This window comes from Rutidosis leptorrhynchoides, chromosome 10 (assembly GCF_046630445.1).
Source record: "Rutidosis leptorrhynchoides isolate AG116_Rl617_1_P2 chromosome 10, CSIRO_AGI_Rlap_v1, whole genome shotgun sequence".
In the NCBI taxonomy this organism is placed as follows: Eukaryota; Viridiplantae; Streptophyta; class Magnoliopsida; order Asterales; family Asteraceae; genus Rutidosis; species Rutidosis leptorrhynchoides.
Window position 1 is genome coordinate 330,672,572 of NC_092342.1, and position 23,497 is coordinate 330,696,068.

General features: G+C 35.9%; 1 protein-coding gene across 1 annotated transcript; it reads left to right on the forward strand.

Annotated features, from left to right (window-relative positions):
- Positions 1-16,193: 16,193 nt before the first annotated feature.
- LOC139873592 (putative inactive cadmium/zinc-transporting ATPase HMA3) lies at positions 16,194-22,725 on the forward strand. Its single transcript, XM_071861529.1, has 9 exons — positions 16,194-16,464; positions 17,886-18,143; positions 19,175-19,272; positions 19,375-19,630; positions 19,892-20,029; positions 20,128-20,455; positions 20,550-20,752; positions 21,019-21,221; positions 21,294-22,725. Exons 1-9 carry the CDS (start codon positions 16,272-16,274, stop codon positions 22,587-22,589), a joined length of 2,973 nt encoding a protein of 990 aa, XP_071717630.1. The 5' UTR covers positions 16,194-16,271; the 3' UTR covers positions 22,590-22,725.
- Positions 22,726-23,497: the final 772 nt, after the last annotated feature.

Consider the following 23,497-nt stretch of genomic DNA (forward strand, 5'->3'; position numbering starts at 1 on the left):
TTGATTTGTACGTTCGGTTTGACCGTCCGTTTGAGGATGATACGCCGTGCTCAATTTCAATTGTGTGCCCATATCTTCATGAAACTTTTCCCAAAACCGAGATGTAAAAAGGGTATCTCGATCCGAAATAATAGATATAGGAACCCCGTGTCTCGCTATTACCTCCTTGATAAACAACTTAGCCAAGGTCTCCGACGATACCGCTTCCCGAATGGGAAGAAACAAAGCACTTTTCGTCAATCGATCAACTATCACCCAAATTGAATCAAATTGGGTTGTCGCCGTCTTTGGTAACTTTGTGATGAAATCCATGGTAATGTGCTCCCATTTCCATTTCGAAATTTCCAACGGTTGTAACTTACCATACGGCTTTTGATGTTCGGCTTTAACTTGGAAACACGTGACACATTGTTCAACATACTTTACAACGTCACGTTTCATGCCCGGCCACCAATACTCTTTCTTCAAATAAAGATACATTTTTGTCGCGCCTGGGTAAATGGAATACTTTGACTTATGTGCTTCATCAAGTAGCACTCGTCGATGGTCACCCATTTTAGGCACCCACACTCTTCCTTGAAAAGATAACAAACCATGCGGACCTAAGGTAATGAACTCCGTTTGTCCCACGATTCGTTCCTCATGCTTATTGTTAACAAAAGCTTCGATTTGAGTCTCGCCAAGCTTTACAAGAAAATCGTTAGTAATAATCATGCGTAACGATCCTACTCGTATCGCCAGATGTTGACTCTTTCGACTTAACGCATCCGCGACCACATTCGCCTTACCCGGATGATAAAGTATTTCACAATCATAGTCTTTCACCACATCCATCCATCTACGTTGGCGATAATTCAAATCTCTTTGATCAAAAAGGTGTTTCAAACTCTTGTGATCCGAATAAATCGTACACTTGACACCATACAAGTATTGGCGCCAAATTTTCAACGCATGAACAACCGCCGCCAACTCGAGATCATGAGTCGGATATCTCGTTTCGTGTTCCTTTAATTTTCGGGAGGCATACGCGATGACTTTACCTCTTTGCATTAGAACACACCCGAGCCCGTTTAGAGAAGCATCACAATAGACCGTCATGTCTTCCACCCCTTCTGGCAATACTAGCACCGAAGCTTGACACAACTTCTCTTTTAACAATTGAAAAGCAATTTCTTGCTCGTTCTCCCAATTAAACCTCGCGTTCTTTCTCGTCAATTTCGTCAATGGAGAAGTGATCTTAGAAAAGTCTTGGATAAACCGACGATAATAACCAGCCAATCCGAGAAAACTTCGAATTTCCGTAGGCGTAGTCGGTCGTCCCCAACTCTTTACCGTCTCAATCTTCCCCGGGTCTACTTGAATACCATTTTCGTTCACAATATGGCCAAGGAATTGAACTTTCCTTAGCCAAAATTCACATTTGGAGAATTTAGCATACAACTTCTCCTTCCGCAACGTCTTTAACACACACCGCAAATGAAGTTCATGATCCTTCATACTCTTCGAATAGACAAGTATGTCGTCAATGAACACAATTACCGACTTGTCCAACATAGGTTGGCACACTCGGTTCATAAGATCCATGAATGCCGCCGGTGCATTCGTAAGACCAAAAGGCATTACCACAAACTCAAAATGCCCATAACGCGTTCGGAAAGCCGTTTTCTCAATATCTTCCTCACGGACCCGCATTTGGTGATAGCCGGACCGTAGGTCAATTTTAGAGAAATATGTTGCACCTTGGAGTTGGTCAAACAAATCGTCAATCCGAGGCAATGGATAACGATTATTTATAGTCACTTTGTTCAACTCCCAATAATCGATGCACATTCGCATACTACCGTCCTTCTTCTTTACGAATAAAACCGGAGCACCCCATGGCGAAGCACTCGGTCGAATGAAACCATTCTCAAGCAACTCTTGGGTTTGATTTAACAACTCTTGCATTTCCACCGGCGCTAAACGATAAGGAGTTTTAGCAATGGGAGTAGCTCCTGGAACCAACTCAATGCGAAATTCAACTTGTCTTTCCGCCGGAACACCCGGTAACTCGTCCGGAAAAACGTCTTCGAATTCACTAACCACCAGAATTTCACGAATGGGCGGTGGCTCATCACGAGTATCAACAACATGGGCAAGAAAAGCCATGCCACCACTAACAAAAAAACGACGTACCCGTGCAAAAGTGCATATCGGCACAAGTCTTCTTCGTTTATCACCGTGAATAATTAACTCTCCCCCACTAGGGGTCTTCACTCGAATATATTTTTCATGGCATGTAATATCGGCTCTATTATGATCGAGCCAGTCCATACCAACCACGATATCAAAATCACCTAAAGTCATCGGGATGAGATCAATTTTAAAGTTTTCGGCACCAAACACAACATTACAATTTTTACACACATCAACCACTAGCACCGTCTTGCCATCCGGTATTTTAACTTCTACCGGACGACTTAACTTAGCTAACGGTTTATTAAGTTTCAGCACAAATTTTGGTGACACAAACGACAAGTTAGTACCACTATCAAAAAGTACCCTTGCCGGATTAGAATTAACCATGAAAGTACCTGAGACAACTTCGTTCGATTGTTTGGCTTCATCATTGGTCATCAAATAATTGCGACCCCTAGCCGTACCCACCGCCTTCTCTAGCCGCTTAACATTATCATTGCGCAACTCGGGATACTCGGGCCTCTTATGCCCTTCTTTACCACAATTGTAACAAGTGAATTTGGATGTAGAAGATGGGTTGGTGCAATCACGAGAGATGTGGCCTTTTGCCCACAATTATAGCAAGTGAGCGCATGACTACCGGAGCCACCCTTCTTCACGCTATTAACACTTTTGGAGCCCTTCTTGTTCTTTTTGTTGGAAAAGTTCGATTGACTCGAATTCTCGAACTTCCTCTTACCAAAAGTAAAACTACTCTTTCTCAACACAAGCGCCTCAAAACCTTTGGCCATATTAAACAACTCATCGAAGCTTTTTACCACGTTGACACTAATCTTCTCTTGATAACTATCATTCAAGATTCGATAGAAATCTTCTTTCAACATTTTATCATTCCCGACATACTCCGGGCAAAATTGAGTCTTAGACAAAAACACGGATTTGAGAGTGTTCAAATCCATCGACCCTTGCCTCAAGGAACGCAACTCGTCCTTAAGCCTTGTAAGATCGGCCAGAGTTCGGTACTCATCGAAAAATTCCGCCTTGAATTCATCCCAAGTGAATTCCATGCATTGTTCTTCACCATAAACTTAGATCTTTGCATCCCACCACAATTTAGCATCGCCCCTCAACATGCTACATCAGTACCTTGTCTTCTTATCGAGAGGACATTCACAAGTACGGAAAGCCCCCTCCATGTCGGAGATCCAACGGGCACTCTTAAGAGGGTCTCGTTCACTTTCAAAGGTGGGAGGTTGAGAATCCTTGAAGTTCTTATAGAAAAAGTCTCATCTTCCCACATTATCTTCATGAAGAACGGCCTTAACTTGATCCTTTACTACATTGACTAGTTGCTCGTCAATCGTATCAAGAAACATTTTCTTAACATCCTCTAGGAACTCCGCCTTTTGACGTTTAAAGATGGCCTCAACTTTGGCCGTGAACTCAACGTCCTCACTCGTACTTCCGTCATTGGTGTCGTGTCCATTTCTCATCTTCATTCTATAAAACGGAAAAGATTAAACAACAAAACGAAAGGACGTAACACATATGTATATACATATACACCACACTACCCCATCTTGCTCAACAATCGTCGTACATCGCTTGTTTGACACGATTTGAACCCGTAACAATGGTAGATAATCATTGTTACGCGAGCACGTCGCATTAACTTGCTAGTACAACGCCTATCTCGCTTGATGATTGCTAACACAACACAAAATAATTAGCGCAAGGTTAGTTCATATAAACTTAAGCACTAATCAACTCCCGGTCCGACCCGTCTCCTACAAGTCCCGCATAAAAAAGCATGCACAATAAAGTCTAAGTCTAGGCACCTATCTCAAGTCGCCTAAATCCCTTAGACCATGCTCTGATACCACTTGTAACGACCCAACCCTCGTTATACCAAAAACACGACCCAAAAAAAATTCTGGACCTGTACATCTGGACGGCGTCCAGTACTGAAGGCCTGGACGGCGTCCAGCCTTTTTGGACGGCGTCTAATTGAACTAACGGGGACTGATCAGTTTTCTTTACACTTGAACGAAAAACCCGCTTCCCGACACTTTCCAACGAAACAAATTATCGCAACATATCAATATAAGTAAAACTAATAGATTTCCAACATCGAAACGAGTTTTACAAAACGGGGCCCACAACGACCGTTTTACGAGTTTCGTACAAATCATGAGTTCGACCACATTAGTTTAATTTCCAAACGACACTATGAGCATGGTGTTTGGGGGTTAAACTACCCAAGTCTAAGTCAAACTCCAAAAGCTATCAAAACCCAAAAGCGTCCCCTAAACAACAAGCGGGATCTCTAATCCAATCGAATGCCCTTACCATTGTCAACGCCAGAGCCTATAAAAAGATAAACAACGAGAGGGTAAGCAAAGCTTAGTAAGTACAATAATTATACATATGCATATATAATCTATCTACTTGCATTCGCCTACGCAATACCATATACGAACTAGCAATTTCGACGACTATGCAAACATTATGCATAAACCAAGATCCGCAATTTACCACAAGCTAGCAACAATGAACGCATATAGTTCATAATTAAATATGCCAATACAAAATTTACTCAACCATGGGTAACCAATCGTACGAAGGAATGGTACTCGCATTTTCCATCGGTGTTCATAACAACCGTTAGTGTACAACATCATAAATCACTAACCCTTGGACAACACATATCCGTTCACAATTTGTTAGGGTACAACGCATATACCACTAGTTTGGACAACGCATATCCATTCATAATTCGTTAGAGTACAACGCATATACAACTAACTTGGACAACGCATATCCATTCATAATCCTTTAGAGTACAATACATATACAACTAACTTGGACAACGCATATCCATTCATACAAATAAACACATAATATAATTACATGTATACTTATCCCACTCACCTTACGCCTTCGGTGGATCGATAACCAAGTTCGCAACTTCAAGGAAACATACCTATTACATTATATACACAAATCAATCATTCATTCAAGTTGGTCAACCAACTCACTCCCCATCCTTAGATCATTTTGACCCGTGGTGCAATTTCGATCCATTTGCACACTTAACCCTAATATTGGGTCAACTTCGCCAAAAACCCTAACTCTAGCCATTTATGGTCTTAATACACATATAATCACAATGTTATCGCATTTTCACCCTAACAAGACAACTTAGGTCCTCAAAGACCTGTTTTACCTATTCGAGGTTTCCACACCCATTCGGGTCACCACATGCCCAAATAACACCCACTTACATACATTTAGGTGTGCTAGTAGTTAACTAACCAATTTAAGACTCATAAACACATTTAGCATTTCAAAACCCTAGGTTAGTCATCCTTTGAGTCTTCGTGACCTAAACTTACCCAAAAATCCCCAAATCACTAACAAATGGGTTTTATACACATCACTAACCCAAACCCTAACCCTTAAACAATTTATAGTAAGGAAATCAAGGTTAAGACTTACCACTACAATCAAAATGTAGCTAGTGAGGAGATGAACAACTTTTGTGACGATCGCTCCAAATCCATATGGACAATACGTCATTCATTGATTTCATTGCGAGGTATTTGACCTCTATATGATACGTTTTGTAAACATTGCATTCTTTTGAAAAGGCACACCATAAATGAATATTTAAATAAAAGGTTTTCAACATCTGATGATTTCTACATATAGACAATCACTGTAAATAATAGTTTACAATAGTACTTCCGTTGACAGTACAGTCAAAATAAGATACATGGTGATGATTTGGTGAATGCAACGTTTCCTTGAAAAATATGCCATGTATGACTCCATGCACATAGCTTGTCTAACATATAAGCAAACAGCGGAAGACTTCTAGAAACCTGAGAATAAACATGCTTCAAGTGTCAACACAAAGGTTGGTGAGTTCATAGTTTTAATATTACACATAATCCGTATATCAATGTGTATTACAAAAGTTCAGTTGTTTTATTCAAAACGTTTATCAATAGGTTTTACATAAAAGGTGGATCAAAAGATTTCAGTTGTTTCATCCGAAACGTTTATCAATCGGTTCTACAAAATTGAGCACCCTGGTAACTAAAATTTAATGCTTAAGAACTCGTCGTAGTATTTTATGTATAATATTAATACTACTAATAATAATAATAAGATTAATAATAATATTAATCTTAATAATAACAATAATAATAATAATAATAATAATAATAATAATAATAATAATAAATACGGAGTAATATATGTGTGTGTGTTTTTTTTTTCTTTCTTTACTCGGCAGAAAATGTTGCAATTTATAGAACCTGGCCTGAAATCTGGAGTCATGCGACTCGCATGGAAATGGCCTTCTGGCCATACGACTCGCATGAGGACCAGGGACAGCTCACATTGTTTTGGCTCCTAGCTTGTCGACATAATATAAAATAAATATAAATATATAAATAATTAATATAATTATTTATATATTATATTTTATTCTTGTGCATAGTAGACTAGATATTTTTGGTCCGTTGCGTCGGGCGTTTCTTCTTGACTCGGGTCCCGGTTCCGGATTTTCAAACGCATTTTCGTACGCTTAGAAAACTAGCATTTTACGTTTTGTAACACGTACACTTGTCAAAATATAGACTTAGATTATCCCTAAATTATACCTCTCAAAATATAACTTATACATTTGAGTGTTTTGGTCATTTACTTCTATAAATCATCGTCTCACTATTTTTTTGAAATACATTTTAAAATAGTGTTTACTGTAGCAAAGTTACTGTAGCAAAGTCATTTTTTACTGTAGCAATTCACTGTAACAAAGTCAATTTCACTGTAGCAAATAGTGATTTTCGAAAACACTGTAGCATTTTGAGTAATGTGGCAATTTGAAAACACTGTAACAAATTAGTGTTTAACTGGTTCATCTTAAACGCTTTAGTTAACTTATCTAAATATCAATCGAATCAATAAACGAATGTTACTATCGTTTACTAAATAACTTGAAATCATATATATTCAAATAGATATATAAACCAATAAGTTTAATGTATGGTATCATGTAATTAAAACTTTGTTACGTTTTCAAGTTATAGTATATATATGTATCTATTTACATATAATGGTTCGCGAATCGTTGAGAACAACCGAAGGGTAATTGAATAGTTCAAAATTTTGAGATTCAACTTCATAGGCTTTGCTTATCGTGTCGAAATCATTAATCATTTAAGATTAAGTTTAAATTTAGTCGAAATTTCCGGGTCATCACAGTACCTACCCGTTAAAGAAATTTCGTCCCGAAATTTGTGTGAGGTCGTCATGGCTAACAATAAAAATGTTTTCATGCCGTATATGTGTAGATAAATAGAGTTTTATCACCGTTAAATAATATGGATAAAACAATCCGATTTTTCGAAGCGTATGAGAGAAGTTATCGTAAAAGAGTGAAATGAAGAATAGAGATTCGTCTTAACTCTTGACGTATTAACGATTGATTTCCATAATTTAAGGAATAGAAAATCTTCATAATCTAAATAAGATTTGATTCTTCGGAATTTAAGGAAATTAAGATTTCTTTTGATTAAATGCGTAATTTGCTTCGATTGCTATGTTTGATATTTCGCTATAAATTGACCTCTTCCGTTTCATTATTTTCATCACTCTTACATCTTCTTCCTCATTTCCTATTTTCAAAAGATTGTAAAAAAATGCTTCATCCAGTTCTGATTCTTGATATACTCCTAACTTTCATATCTGTCATTCTTCTTTTTCATCTACCACCGGAGGAAGTTATTTTCTTCTACCATTACCTTGGGGTTATAGTATTTTTCATTCTCCCGTGTCTTTATATTGCTATACGCATTGATATACACGGTTTGTAATTTCTGGGTAGTTGTTGGGTTTTATATCTTCCCTTATATTTCGATGTCTCTGCTTCTGTCTTTCCATAATTATTGACATCCATAGTTAATACTCTCTCCAATTTACTTATATATACTCTCATTGATATTTTGAAGCTTCATGCTTTTGTTTTATCTTCCCGACTTTAAATCAAGCGAATAATGGTCCAGAATTCGTAGGTATACATTTCAGAATGAACATAGTTAATGTTCTAAGAAGGTAATCGTAATGGCACGATCTTGATTTGTCAAATTACCAGAATATCCGGAAAAGACCAAATCATCAAGAAAATATTTTCTTGATATGTTTAGAGGTTAAATAGAATAAAAGAGTTATGTAACATGGTTCATTATGAGGGTGGGATCTGTGAACCTTTATCACGTTCCATTAGAAACTCAGCATGACTTACTGTAATATAATCACGTTGATCAAGTGTCATTATATTATACTAACTCATGCTTCAGTTCCCAACACTACTTCAAAAACATCCATTTTTCAAAATTTTCAGAAATTAGAAACTAAAATAGTTTCTTTTATGATGTAATACAGATAGCGCGAAGAGATGAATGATTTCAGATAAGAATGCTTATGAAAATATCTTCAGAAATATCGAGGATATTTATAATAAAAGATACGATGATATCTTAGAATTTCTAATATCGAAGAATGATGAAGAAGATTTGTTCGTAACGGATTTTGAGTTAGTAGCAAGGTATTCGTTAATGACTTCAGCAGATACTGAATCATTTGTATTCTTTGAAGGCAGGTTTAGTCTTTGTGATTTATCCACAGCCCTCCTTCATACTTTGCTCAATCCGTTTTCCAGTTTCAAACCTTCTCTTTTTCTCAGCTTTATCACCATACTATTCTTTATCATCAAACTTTTGACTGTTAAGGTCGTTTACAGTTTTTGCTGCTTCATCAGCATTGTTCCAATTTCAGAGAACTAGTTTCATAGTTTGGGGTATTTTTCGAAAACTTCACATTCGAAGTATGTAATTTGAGGAGGTAGACGTTATATGTACACATATAACTGTTGGCGTAGACGTGCTGCAAGATTTCAAAATACTGATTGCAAATTCCCGATAGTTGGAATGGAAACTATTGTTACAAGATGTGGATGAGTATATGATAGGGTTTCAATGTATATATAGTGATTTCCGGAGAGTTTCAAATAGCAGAGTGACGGAGTCGCTGGTACATTTACTGCTAATATGGTGGAACATAAAAGGTTCCCCAGTAACAAAAACGTATATGCCAAAGTTATAAGTCTGAAAGGTCGTCGTTGACTAGTTGAATGGGTGATAATACTGGATACTTTGAAAAGAAATTGCATGGTTATTTTCAGTAATAACAATGCTAAAGGATCTTTCGCATTTTTGAAGTCAAAGTATAGCTTTGAAAGATGTAGAGATCTAAAAATGATGTCACCCGTTAAATCTTGACTTGGATTCTGATCCGTCAATATCAGAATATGTAATTGAATTTGTATGGAAACGATTCTATATCGCTGTGAGCATAGTTAATAATTTTTGAATCAAAGTTGAAGAATGTACAGTGTAACATATTAATTGTGAACTTAAATATTTCCCGAGAATTACCTACCTGTTAAAGATTTCACAAGTAATATTTTGTACAAAAGAATTTTTATTACAGTCTTTATGAAAATATATGTATGTATATTTCTTCAGATGTAATACGGATTTAATGAGTTAATATCATATTAAGCTCATTTGATTTTCAGCTTGACTTAGAAATGATTAATCTCTAAAACATTAAAGATTACATAATCGTCGCAGGATATTTCTCCAAGGAAGTTATGAATTAATACTTCATCGTTTATGGTTATTAGTATTCTTCGGTGCCTACGGTGCGTATGAGGTTGATACTCGTGGGACAGATTGTGAGGTTAAGGTTTACGGTGCGGATGTTGTTGTTGGTGGTACTGGTACTGTTGTTGGTTGTGCTGCTGGTACTGGTGGTGCTACCGGTGCTGCCTGTGATGCCTGCAAATTGTGCATCATATTCTCCAAAGCCACAACTCGAGCACGAAGCTCGTTAACTTCTTCTATTATTCCGGGATGATTGGCGGTTGGTACGAGAGGATGAATAAAGTTTAAAATTCTGGTTATCATATAATCGTTGCGAGATATACTGGAAATGAGGGTGAAGATAGTGTTTCGTACGGGTTCGCCGGTAAGTGCCTCAGGTTCCTCACCAAGAGGTGAATTCGGTTGATGAAAAGGATCGCCTTCCTCTTGTCTCCATTGATTAAGTTGATTACGAACCCATCCCCAATTCATCCAGAATTGGTGATGACTGATTGGTTGATTCATTCCGGTTACACTACTTTCGGAACTCAGGTGGAAATTCATATCGGAATCCGAAGAACTCGAATTACTTGTAGAATTCATCTTATACGGTTAGATAAAGAATTTTCGATGTGAAATGATTTTCGGATATCGGATGATATTCTAATTACATAGAATACCTTTATATAGTACAAAGGTTCCGCAAATTACGGAGAAACTTTCGGAAACTGTCAAGTAAAGGTAACAGTAACAGATATGCTAAGATATTCATTTTGTCTATACACTAGTCATGCAATCCATGCAATAAGGTGTGTCTAGACTACAAATGATAAGTAGGTAATTTTCCACACAAGGAATGATAAGCAGGTAATTTATAACAAAAAAATTATAAGCAACAACTTTTATCATGCAGACATGGTCGAAGTCCAGACTCACTAATGTATCCTAACAATAACCGGTTAGACACACTAATGCAAATTCTGGTTCGCTAAGACCAACGCTCTGATACCAACTGTGACGATCGCTCCAAATCCATATGGACAATACGTCATTCATTGATTTCATTGCGAGGTATTTGACCTCTATATGATACGTTTTGTAAACATTGCATTCTTTTGAAAAGGCACACCATAAATGAATATTTAAATCAAAGGTTTTCAACATCTGATGATTTCTACATATAGACAATCACTGTAAATAATAGTTTACAATAGTACTTCCGTTGACAGTACAGTCAAAATAAGATACATGGTGATGATTTGGTGAATGCAACGTTTCCTTGAAAAATATGCCATGTATGACTCCATGCACATAGCTTGTCTAACATATAAGCAAACAGCGGAAGACTTCTAGAAACCTGAGAATAAACATGCTTCAAGTGTCAACACAAAGGTTGGTGAGTTCATAGTTTTAATATTACACATAATCCGTATATCAATGTGTATTACAAAAGTTCAGTTGTTTTATTTAAAACGTTTATCAATAGGTTTTACATAAAAGGTGGATCACAAGATTTCAGTTGTTTCATCCGAAACGTTTATCAATCGGTTCTACAAAATTGAGCACCCTGGTAACTAAACTTTAATGCTTATATAATTTGTACCCTTTGTATAATCATCTTAATAATACACGCAAACCAACGTGTACGCTTCTCAAATAGCATACGTCCGTTAAATGGCTAGCGCTCTAGCTCGGACGGGGATATCAAGCCCTATGGATCCATATACTACTACTCGCGCCCACCAGTTCTTATAACCGGCAGTTACTAGTTACCAAAGCTAAGGGATTTTCGGTTCAAACTCGGTGTAGAATTAAGTATGTACTTGTATCCATTGCGTTTAAAATAAATTGCATGTATTCTCAGCCCAAAAATATATATTGCAAAAGCAATTAAAAAGGGAGCAATGAAACTCACACATATAAATATTGTATATCGGTTAATAAAGCATTTGCATGTATTCTCAGCCCAAAAATGTAGAGAGTAAAAGGGATCATATGAAACTCACACAAAATCAGTTTTAGTATTTGTATCCATTTAGTAAAACAATTTATAAAACTGCGCATGTATTCTCAGCCCAAAAATATATGTAAAAAGGGATCAAATGAACTCACTGTTTAATATTGATATACAATATTGTAGGAAAGCACGTAGACGCATCGGAGATGATAAACACGAGGTTTGCTTCACAAAAATACCCCCGAACATTACCCATAACCTCCTTGGTAATAACCCATATTTTCCTTAGCTCTAGCTCGCTCGGAAACTCGTTTTGAAAGTGACACGCTCAAGACCTCGTCGTAGTATTTTATGTATAATATTAATACTACTAATAATAATAATAAGATTAATAATAATATTAATCTTAATAATAACAATAATAATAATAATAATAATAATAATAATAATAATAATAATAATAAATACGGAGTAATATATGTGTGTGTGTTTTTTTTTTTCTTTCTTTACTCGGCAGAAAATGTTGCAATTTATAGAACCTGGCCTGAAATCTGGAGTCATGCGACTCGCATGGAAATGGCCTTCTGGCCATACGACTCGCATGAGGACCAGGGACAGCTCACATTGTTTTGGCTCCTAGCTTGTCGACATAATATAAAATAAATATAAATATATAAATAATTAATATAATTATTTATATATTATATTTTATTCTTGTGCATAGTAGACTAGATATTTTTGGTCCGTTGCGTCGGGCGTTTCTTCTTGACTCAGGTCCCGGTTCCGGATTTTCAAACGCATTTTCGTACGCTTAGAAAACTAGCATTTTACGTTTTGTAACACGTACACTTGTCAAAATATAGACTTAGATTATCCCTAAATTATACCTCTCAAAATATAACTTATACATTTGAGTGTTTTGGTCATTTACTTCTATAAATCATCGTCTCACTATTTTTTTGAAATACATTTTAAAATAGTGTTTACTGTAGCAAAGTTACTGTAGCAAAGTCATTTTTTACTGTAGCAATTCACTGTAGCAAAGTCAATTTCACTGTAGCAAATAGTGATTTTCGAAAACACTGTAGCATTTTGAGTAATGTGGCAATTTGAAAACACTGTAACAAATTAGTGTTTAACTGGTTCATCTTAAACGCTTTAGTTAACTTATCTAAATATCAATCGAATCAATAAACGAATGTTACTATCGTTTACTAAATAACTTGAAATCATATATATTCAAATAGATATATAAACCAATAAGTTTAATGTATGGTATCATGTAATTAAAACTTTGTTACGTTTTCAAGTTATAGTATATATATGTATCTATTTACATATAATGGTTCGCGAATCGTTGAGAACAACCGAAGGGTAATTGAATAGTTCAAAATTTTGAGATTCAACTTCATAGGCTTTGCTTATCGTGTCGAAATCATTAATCATTTAAGATTAAGTTTAAATTTAGTCGAAATTTCCGGGTCATCACAACTTTAATGCTCGAGCTCTAACCCGAAACAAGCTTCTTCTACTTCGATTTGAGCTTTCTCACACTTGAATCACTCTCTCTCTCTCTCTAGAATTTAAGTGGAAGAGGTTTGGTGGTTGTAAATGGAGTAAATGAGGCTCCACAAACTGATCTAGGGCCTTAAAGTCGTTCACAATGTGAAATTACCAAACTACCCCTTTTAAATATCCAAAAACACAAAAGCTGGCTCGCCAGTTCAACTGGACGGCGTCCAGAATACTGGACGGCGTCCATCCCTTTACACTGGGACGGCGTCCCACTCTTTTGGACGGCGTTCAAAGCCACTGCAAAAACAGGATCTTACATTATGGATCATGTGACTAGGGTTTTTGACAATAACTTCAGCTGCATGTTTGGAGTCACAGACAATAAGAATGTCCATTCCTCCCAAGTATTTAAGTTGGTAGTTGACCATTCTTTCAGCCTTACATAAGTCATCGAATTGAAACATTAGATCCAAACTATAGATTTCACAGATGATAGAGTTGCCCATAAGATTGTTGTTTTTCACTTTGACTCAAACAGTTCTTCCAGCACTGTATTTCCTGTCTTCTGCAGCTTGCTTGATTGTGGGGCCACGTGGGATCTCTTCCTTTAAGTTATTGATTTCGGATCTAAGATCTTCACGTTTCTTCTTGTTTAACTCGTCTCTTAGGTCATGTATGTGATTACCTTCGCGTTTCCTATTTAATGAATCTCTTAAGTCTTCCATGTTATGATTTTTAACATCACGAGAACGGCGACCATCTCTTTATGTGTTGTTGGGGCTATGTGTGTGGCTGAAATAATGTTGGGCATAATTCGTCTTTCTGCTAACTTCTTTTCTTCTCTCCACAATATCTTTTCTTTCGACAGCCCTAAAGATTTTGATTTGCACCCCTCTGAAAGTGATCTTTTCTAGATCGACAAGAAGCTGGTCGCTACTATTGACGTTACCGAATCTTGCAAATGCGAATTTCTTGCCATTTTTGAGTCTTTTTCCTGCCATGTCTCAAGTCACCGTACGGCTTGAATGTTTGCCATAACTCTGCAACAGTCCATGAATCCGGGAAGTTAAAGAACATGAACGATGATAGATGAGTTCCGAACGATGTTTAGCGTTTTGCTAGTTTCTTATAGTTCATCCGTTAAAAAACATATTTATTCTAAATCAATCACATATGTTTTATTCATGCTCTTGTTATGTTCGCGTGTCTTTGCTTTTAGGTTGTAGGTATTCGTTTCGATTTAGTTTCGTTTTGTTGTATTTTGCTCGGTTATCGTTTGGATTTCGTTAGGTGGGACTTGGTTATAGATAGTTAGTTTCTTTTTAGGTACGAGTCTCATCGGTCTCAAATTTGTATAATTGGTTGAAGACGTTTTGTTTTTGAAAAATGTTTTCGTTTCTATACGAGTTTCTGTTTTTTCGGGTAAATAAAAACATGTTTCGCAGTTAATGTGTGATTAAAGTTGCATTTTCATGGTTATACTAACTTGCACGAAAGGCTAATGTCTTTATTACGTGGTTAATGTGATTTTGGTCTAATAACAGACTAATAACCTTTTTATTTGTTTTTTTTCATCTTTCTTTCCAAATAAAGAAACAGGGATGCTTTTCATTCTAAAGTAAAGCAAACCAATATAATGAAATTATATATTTATATAATCTTTTGAAATCTAAATTAGGCAATTAGCATATACTATGAATCCAACTCGTGCATTGTTCATCTTATTCCGTAACGTCATTGTATACTCCGTAGTTAAAAGGCATTTAGCTAGATGTTTAAAAAGTAATCATTAGTAGCGATATATGTGAGTCGTAATTGTTAGAAAATGGGTATGAATTGACTGTCTGAATTCGTTCTTGAATCGTGTATTCACTTTTTCTATAAAATATTTCGACCCAACGATTGCCTCGGTTGCACGAAATCTTTACAGGGATAAGACAAGAACGCAATCAGTGTTTTTGGCAATGAAATCACTGATCAAATTATCTAAGAGAATGTGTGTTTTATGTTGATATGAAAAAAAAAATGCAGAATGAACAATAATCCGTTCATAAAACTGTTATAGAAAACAGTTAGGAAATGAAAGAGTGTATCCCTTCATTTTTGGCGGGAAAATCAGTTATACCGGAAAAGGTATAACGATTCGCTGAAAGGGTTGGAATGCACTTTATCTAAGTAACGAATAGTGCAATTTCGCTGCCCCTTGGACCCCGCCAGCGTGCTGCCCCTTGGACGCAATTACACGTCAGTTAGTAGTCAACTCTTACGGGCGTGTACTCCATACTCTCCGAACCCGTTGTTAAGTAAAACTAATTAACTCTTGCATTCAAGGAAATCGCAACTAACTAAAATGTATGTTAGATGACACTAAAATCACCAATAGTAATCATCACAAGGTCGATCAACGTTAGTTGTAATCATCACAAGGTCGATTAGTATTTCACAAAAATATTTGTAAATGTATACATATATAAAATACTAATTTCATTTTCTCCAAAAATCACATGTTAATCATGTAATTTTCAACCTATATCTTAATTTAATGAAAACAAAATTTTATAGTTGTCTACTTTTATGTAAAATAAAAAGCAAAACACTACGGTGGAAAACAAGATATGGATGAAGTACTAGTATAATAATGTAAGTATATCTTTTTAACTTTTTTCAGTCAGAAAGATTCGAACCCAACACGATAAATGGGTTTCATACATAGACTCCATTACTACATTGGATCATTATATTCATAATCTAATTATTTTTGTCCATATATTATTTCCTCTCACCACTACAAATTATCACAACCCGTTCTCTCATTCCTCTTCATACTACTCTGTGTTCCCCTGTATAAAACTCTGTTCTTTTCACTTTAAATTTAAATCTTGATTAAATTAACAAGGCGAATAGTGATGAATGAGAATATAACAAAGAAGATGGAGAAAAGCTACTTTGATGTTTTAGGAGTGTGTTGTTCTAGTGAAGTGCCTTTGATTGAAAAGATCCTTAAACCGATTGAAGGTGTTCGTGATGTTTCTGTTATTGTTCCTTCGAGAACCGTTATTGTCGTTCATGATCCACTTCTTGTTTCCCAGCTTCAAATTGGTAAACTAGTTGCTCTTTAATCTAAGTTGTTTTTTTTTTTTTTTTTTTTTTTTTTTTTTTTTTTTTTTAATCAATGTATCATGTTTTATTTATTTATTTAACTACATGATTTTTTTGATAACACATTTTTGTAGTTTTAAGCTCTTCCCATAATCCAAATAATTCGTCTAAAAGGTGTCCTTTTTTTTATATACTCCGTATAATTTATAACGATAATCATCATGTACGCTGTATAGTTTTCAAGTTACCTTGCTAGTACGAACACTAGTTAATTATGTTTTATGTGTCTTTTTTGTAAGGATATTATTTTAAGGTATCTATTGGTATATATGTTTTTAATAATTTAGTTAGTGTTTATTACTCTTTATAATGATGATGATCCTTATTATTATTATTATATTATAATGATGATACATTTAGTAATTGCGAAGGAAACGATATATGAAAATGGAAAATAACAAAGTCCGATGTCAAATACGTTAATCTTTGTCTAAAAATAGTTGGTGAAAGTTTTTTTATATAACTTTAATAACCATACAAGAAAAGTTTACCTTTTTCAACAATTATGTTAAGCTCATAACTAAACTTTTATAAAGATTACCGACAAAGTACATTAAAGTAGATGGAGATTGCATAACGACTTTTAAAATACTAATTATGAAGATTAAGGAGGTCGAAAGCAAGATTTAACGCTTAAGAACCTCTTATCTTTAATCGAAAAATAGATAAAAGTGGTTTATGAAAACTCATTGCATAAACTTTATACATCACATGAAAATGATAGTTAATTGAAAGCTTCACATGTTTATTAAGCACATCAAGCGTATTAGTTTAATTCCTGTTTTTTTTTTTTTTTAATATATTATTCATTTTACCATAACATCGTTAGTTTTAGAACATACATCGTAAGAGGTTGTATATTTGTTTCTATTTTAGATCTATGTATAATATATTTTCAAAATCAAATTTTGGCACGTTGCTAATGGGTCGTGGACCCTAAGTATGGGTAGTTAGTGGACCAATCACACTTGTTTCATTATGTGTCACACTACTAGTAGAAAGTTTTTTTTTACATCAATAATGTCACTCTTAAAATACAAAACAATGAATAAGTTAGTCGTCTGTTTCCAACAAATGAGTGAATGACTGACAAATGATATTGGACGACAAAAAAATATATGTTAAACCATTCAAAATTAAGATATTCTATTAACTATTAACTATGTTGAACGACAAAAAAGTAAATGCTAAATCATTCAAAACTAAAATATATCCATAACTTTTATCAAACAAGTAGATTATTTTAATTGTTATCTAAGTTTATTATTAGTCAGAATCAAATTAGGTTGTTAGACGACGTACATGCGACATATATATTTGGTTAAACTCTACGTTAATATGTGTTTTTGTGTTTGTTATAGTTAAGGCGCTAAATGAAGCGCGATTAGAAGCTAATGTTAGAGTAAAGGGAGAAACAAACTATCGGAACAAATGGCCAAGTCCGTTTGCTGTTGCTTGTGGTGTTCTGCTTTTGTTGTCGTTTTTGAGTTACGTTTATTCGCCGTTCAAGTGGCTAGCACTCGCAGCTGTTGCAGTCGGCATTATTCCAATTGTATTGAAGTCTGTTGCGTCGTTACGCAATTTCAGACTCGACGTAAACACCCTCATGCTCATTGCAGGTACACTTGTAAATCTTTTATATATAAACACACAGTTGCATTGAGTATATTACATATTTGAAATTTAAATGAAATTCATTTTATACATATTTTGGAGGAAATTAGCACTTAATTATTTTTATAAATGTCATCAGTAAACAAAGCAAAACCAAATAGTTGTTATTTTTCTGACATCTCGTTAAAAATCAAGCAAAACCATATAGTTTAGGGTTTAATTGTAGAATAATGAGTGTTAGTTTGTTTTTTAAGATGTTTTTGTCTGAAGATACATATATGTAAAGAAGATGTAGCCTAAAGGTTTTTATTTTGAATAATAAAGACTGTTTGTTTTTATATATGCAAAGTAACTTAATCCTGTTTGCGGCACTTACAAGCATATTTTTATGTCTGCGAATTTGCAGACAGAATAAGACATTATTTTATCTTATGTTTTTAGAAAAACAAACAGTCTGCGGTAAAAACGTCTGCGGGCGCGGAGTCATAAGCAGTGTTGTAAATCTCCTTATTTCTCCCCGAGATCTCTTTAAGATCTCGTTTTTGGAAGGCCACCGAGACGAGATGTCCATCTTCCGAGATTTCTCGGTCAACGGGGTCAAATTCGGTCAAAGCCACGACTTTTCGAAATTTCTCGGTCGTTTCTCAAATTTTCTTTTAAATCTCGTAATTTTCGAATTTTCTCGCTCATTTCCTGGATTTTCTTGTAAAATATTATAAAAATGTATATAAATATGCATAGATTGATTTATTTGTATATATCTATATTATAAAACCTAAAAAGTCAATGTAAGTCAAAATACGAGATCTCCCCGAGATTTTTACGAGGTGCCGAGATCTTCCTAAAAATGTCCAAACGAGATCTCATCCGAAATCTCCAAGCTTAGTCATAAGACATAATAAGATCCTTAGACTGCAAAACAAACACCACCTATTAAATAGGATTAAAATTTAGTATTTAGATGTTTTCTTTTCTATAACCAAGCTTATTATTTGTATTGAAGATTTAGTATTGATAAACCAAACCATATTTGCAGTTGGGGGATCAATTTTTTTAAAAGATTACTGGGAAGCAGGAACAATTGTGTTCTTATTCACTACAGCAGAATGGCTCGAGTCAAGGGCTAGTCACAAGGTTCAATACAGCCTCTATATTTTAATTATAACGTAAAGAGAGACTAATTAAGTATTTAAGAGTACTAATATCTGACAATGATAAGGTAAATTATATTTGCAGGCAACTGCGGTAATGTCATCTTTAATGAACATGGCTCCACAAAAAGCAGTATTGGCCAGCAACGGTGAACAAGTCAACGCTAGTGAAGTCATGGTCAACACTAAGCTTGCAGTTAAGGCGGGAGATTGTATCCCGATTGATGGAATTGTGGTTCAAGGGAAATGTGAGGTTGATGAAAAATCTTTAACTGGAGAGTCGTTTCCTGTATCGAAACAAGTAGATTCCACTGTTTGGGCTGGCACAATAAATCTAAATGGTAGGCATTGACTTTATGAAGTCAAACACTTAAATCTTCATGTTTAAAAATGTTTAATTTTTTGTAGTATCTTCCAGTAATGATTATTACCCACATGATAGTATGTAATGTGGTATAGACTTCCAAATTCTTTTTCAGGATGTGTAGGAGTCTCTGATAATAATTACTGATTTAAAAATGGTTCCTTTGACTATGAAAGTCAAAGTATAAGGATAGTATGTGATTTATATGCTAACTCTTTAATGGACTATATTTCTTCAGGTTACATTAGCATAAACACTACTGTCCTAGCAGAAGATTGTGTAGTCGCACGAATGGCTAAGCTTGTGGAAGAAGCTCAAAACAAAAAATGCAAAACTCAAAGATACATAGACGAATGCGCAAAATACTACACCCCAGGTAAAACCTGCTAATTGTTGCAGCATCACTCTTATTACTAGTGTTAAAATGGGCGGGTCAGTTAATTGCTGACACACCATTTCTTTATGTTCTTGCAGCTGTTGTTGTTGTAGCAGCCTGCTTGGCTGCAGTACCAGCTTCTTTAAAACTTCACAATTTAGACGAATGGTATCACTTGGCGCTAGTAGTTTTAGTAAGCTCGTGTCCTTGTGCACTCATACTGTCGACACCTGTTGCTACCTTCTGTGCGCTAACAAAGGCAGCTACTACCGGACTACTCATCAAAGGAGCGGAATACTTAGAAACATTATCCAAAGTTAAAATCATTGCGTTTGACAAAACGGGGACGATCACTAAAGGAGAGTTCTCAGTTTCAAACTTTCAGTCACTAATAGACGACGTCAGTTTAGACAAATTGTTGTACTGGTAATTTATTGACTCACACTTTAGTCGGTTTTTTTGTTAGTTGATATTGTATATTATTGTTACATGAGAGTGTATTTTGGCTTAAAATTTTTAGGGTTTCGAGTATAGAGAGTAAGTCTAGTCATCCTATGGCTTCAGCGCTTATAGACTATGCGCAGTCTCATTCTGTCACAGCCCAACCAGACAACGTTGAGGAATTTGAAAATTATCCGGGTGAAGGAATTTATGGGAAAATTGAAGGGGAAAATGTGTATGTCGGGAACCAAAAGATCGCGATTAGAGCAGGCTATTCACATGGTTAGTATTTTCCTCATTTGTTTTGTGAGTATTTTCCCAAACCATCCCAAGATAGCCCAGTGGTTAGGCCGGTTAGGCCCTGTATTCCTTTCGAGCGGTTGCAGGTTCAAATAGGGTGGTCAGGGAAGGTTTGGGAGACGTTGACGGACTGTTCCGGATAGTCAGCGTACAGAGTTAAAAACTCGCCTTGCCGGGTAACCCGAACAAGAAAAAACTCATAAAAATATTAAATGTGATATTAATCAGTACTTTTTATGTACATCCAGCTTGGGATAAGGTGCATGTAAACATGGAAGGAAGGTCCACCGGGTACATTTTTGTAGGGACCGCACTTGCCGGAGTTTTTAGTCTCTCTGATTCATGTCGAACGGGTGCAAAAGAAGCGCTTAAAGAACTCAAATCAATGGGTATAAAAACAGCTATGCTAACAGGAGACTGTCAGTCTGCAGCCAATCATGCACAAAATCAGGTAATTTTCGAATGCCAGACATGTCTGTTATTAGTTGTATACATTGTACTTATTTTAGTATTTGTTGTGCAGTTAGGCGAGACGTTAGAGATAGTACACGCAGGACTATTACCACAAGATAAGGCAAAATTTATAACAGATTTTCAAAAAATGGCTCCAACTGCAATGGTTGGAGATGGGATCAATGATGCACCTGCGTTAGCGACTGCAGATATTGGGATTTCGATGGGGATTTCGGGATCAGCGCTTGCAACCGAGACTGGGCAGGTGATTTTGATGTCGAATGATATACGAAAAATCCCGATTGTAGTGAGGATAGCACGAAAAACCCGAAGAAAAATATTTGAAAATATATTTTTGGCTATTATTACCAAGGTTGCTATAATTGCCTTGGCTATTGCGGGCCATCCACTAGTTTGGGCGGCCGTTTTAGCAGATGTTGGAACCTGTTTGATAGTCATTTTAAACAGCATGCTTTTATTAAGAACGACAACCGTTTCAAAAAGTACAAAACACCATTCGGGTTCTTCACATACTCATCGTAAACACTGTCATTCCAAAAAGTCTTCAGATGTTGGTCAAAAGAAAGGCTGTTGTGACCATGAGCATAAGGAACAAGAACCTAAACAGTATGTACAAAGTATAGAGGATAAACATAGTTGTTGTGCTCATGATGGTCATGCACATAAGGTGAATCACGCAAAACATGAGAGGGAAGACACACATGGACATAATTGTGTTCATGATAACCACATACATGAGGTCAAAAATTTGGCGCAAGAATTGAAGCAATGTGGACAAGGAAAAAATATTGCTTTATGTGCTCATGATCATGACCATGACCATGACCATGACCATGAACATGAACATGAACATGAGCATGCACATGTGGTAAATTACATGGTTGAAGACATAAAAGGAACACATAATTGTTGTGGTCATTCTGATAATGAGGTTAATGAGGTCAAGCACAAAGTAGAAGATAAAAAAATCCATGGTGGTTGTGGTCATGAGGATCATCAAGCTTCTGATCGGATCATACAAGTGCTGGATAACAAGAATTCGGATATGGAATCGCATATTAGGAGTCGTAGTTGTGACATAAATATAGTTAATTTGCAAAACAACTGCTGTCATGATCAAATAACTCACAAGAAAAGCCACTCGAGTCATGAAACGCATAGCCATTCGAGCCATGGTCATGTAAAAGAGTACACTAATGAAGAGGAATTAAGGAAAATGGTAAGACGTTGTTGCGAGAACCATGAGTTCGAAAAGATGAATGTAGGTGGTTGTTGCAGGAGCTTCAGAAAGGAAGGTTGTGGACATCAACATTTTGCAGGGTTATCAGAAATAGTTATTGACTAATTGTATAAATTATATTTGAAAATGCCTTTTTTATGTTGGCTTTAGGTACTTTTAGTTTAAAAGGGATAGAAATTGTTCACCCTTTTGTGTACCATGTTAGTTGTTCCTAATATTTGCATAATTGTCTTTTGAATTACAGTATTTCAAAGCAACTGGTAATGAGTTAATGACTAATGAGTATAGTAAGTGAGCATCACATAACTTCTATTTCATAATATCCAAAAAAGGTTAACAGAAACTAAGGATCCTCTTAAGAGGTGACAGATGGGGCTCCAAAGGATCGTGCATAAATAAACAACTACGTTGTACAACATAAGATAGATCCGGTCTCGTAAATGTAAGACACTGAACAAGTATCCTGACCATGACCGTCAGCAACTAAACGAGTTTTGTAGTGACTCAACGTACCAACCCATTAAACTTCGATAGTCGATGAAGGGGGAATAGGAGGGTTCGGTTAGGTCAAGTAACGAAGTGTTCGAAATAGTATATATGACTATGACCGTCAGCAACTAAACGAGTTTTGTAGTGACTCAACGTACCAACCGCATTAACCCCAAAAGGGTGGTTGAGTGGTTGGGGATCTCCTTTGGAGACCCATGTTCAATCCCCACCAACTTAGAGTTTTGTAGTGACTCAACGTACCAACCGCATCAACCCCAAAAAGGTAGTTGAGTGGTTGGGGATCTCCAAAGGAGACCCAAGTTCAATCCCCACCAACTTCACTTTGGGAGAGAGTATATAAAGTTTTGATTGCAGTAGGAAAAATGATGTTTAGCATAGCACTTGGTCGTGCACATAGGAGAAATGGAACCTATATGACCTATAGGCAAACACTTATATACCACACAAAACATTGCTTTTGGGCGATGTGGGATCAACTCCATCTCCCGTGCACCAAATAATCA

What these genes read in the sequence shown, in the direction of transcription:
- LOC139873592 (XM_071861529.1), top strand. Translation starts at nt 16,272, where the DNA reads ATGAATGAGAATATAACAAAGAAGATGGAGAAAAGCTACTTTGATGTT. An exon ending in TGTTTCCCAGCTTCAAATTG is followed by an intron (nt 16,465 to 17,885) that starts GTAAACTAGTTG and finishes TGTTTGTTATAG; the next exon opens with TTAAGGCGCTAAATGAAGCG. An exon ending in TAGAGCAGGCTATTCACATG is followed by an intron (nt 20,753 to 21,018) that starts GTTAGTATTTTC and finishes ATGTACATCCAG; the next exon opens with CTTGGGATAAGGTGCATGTA.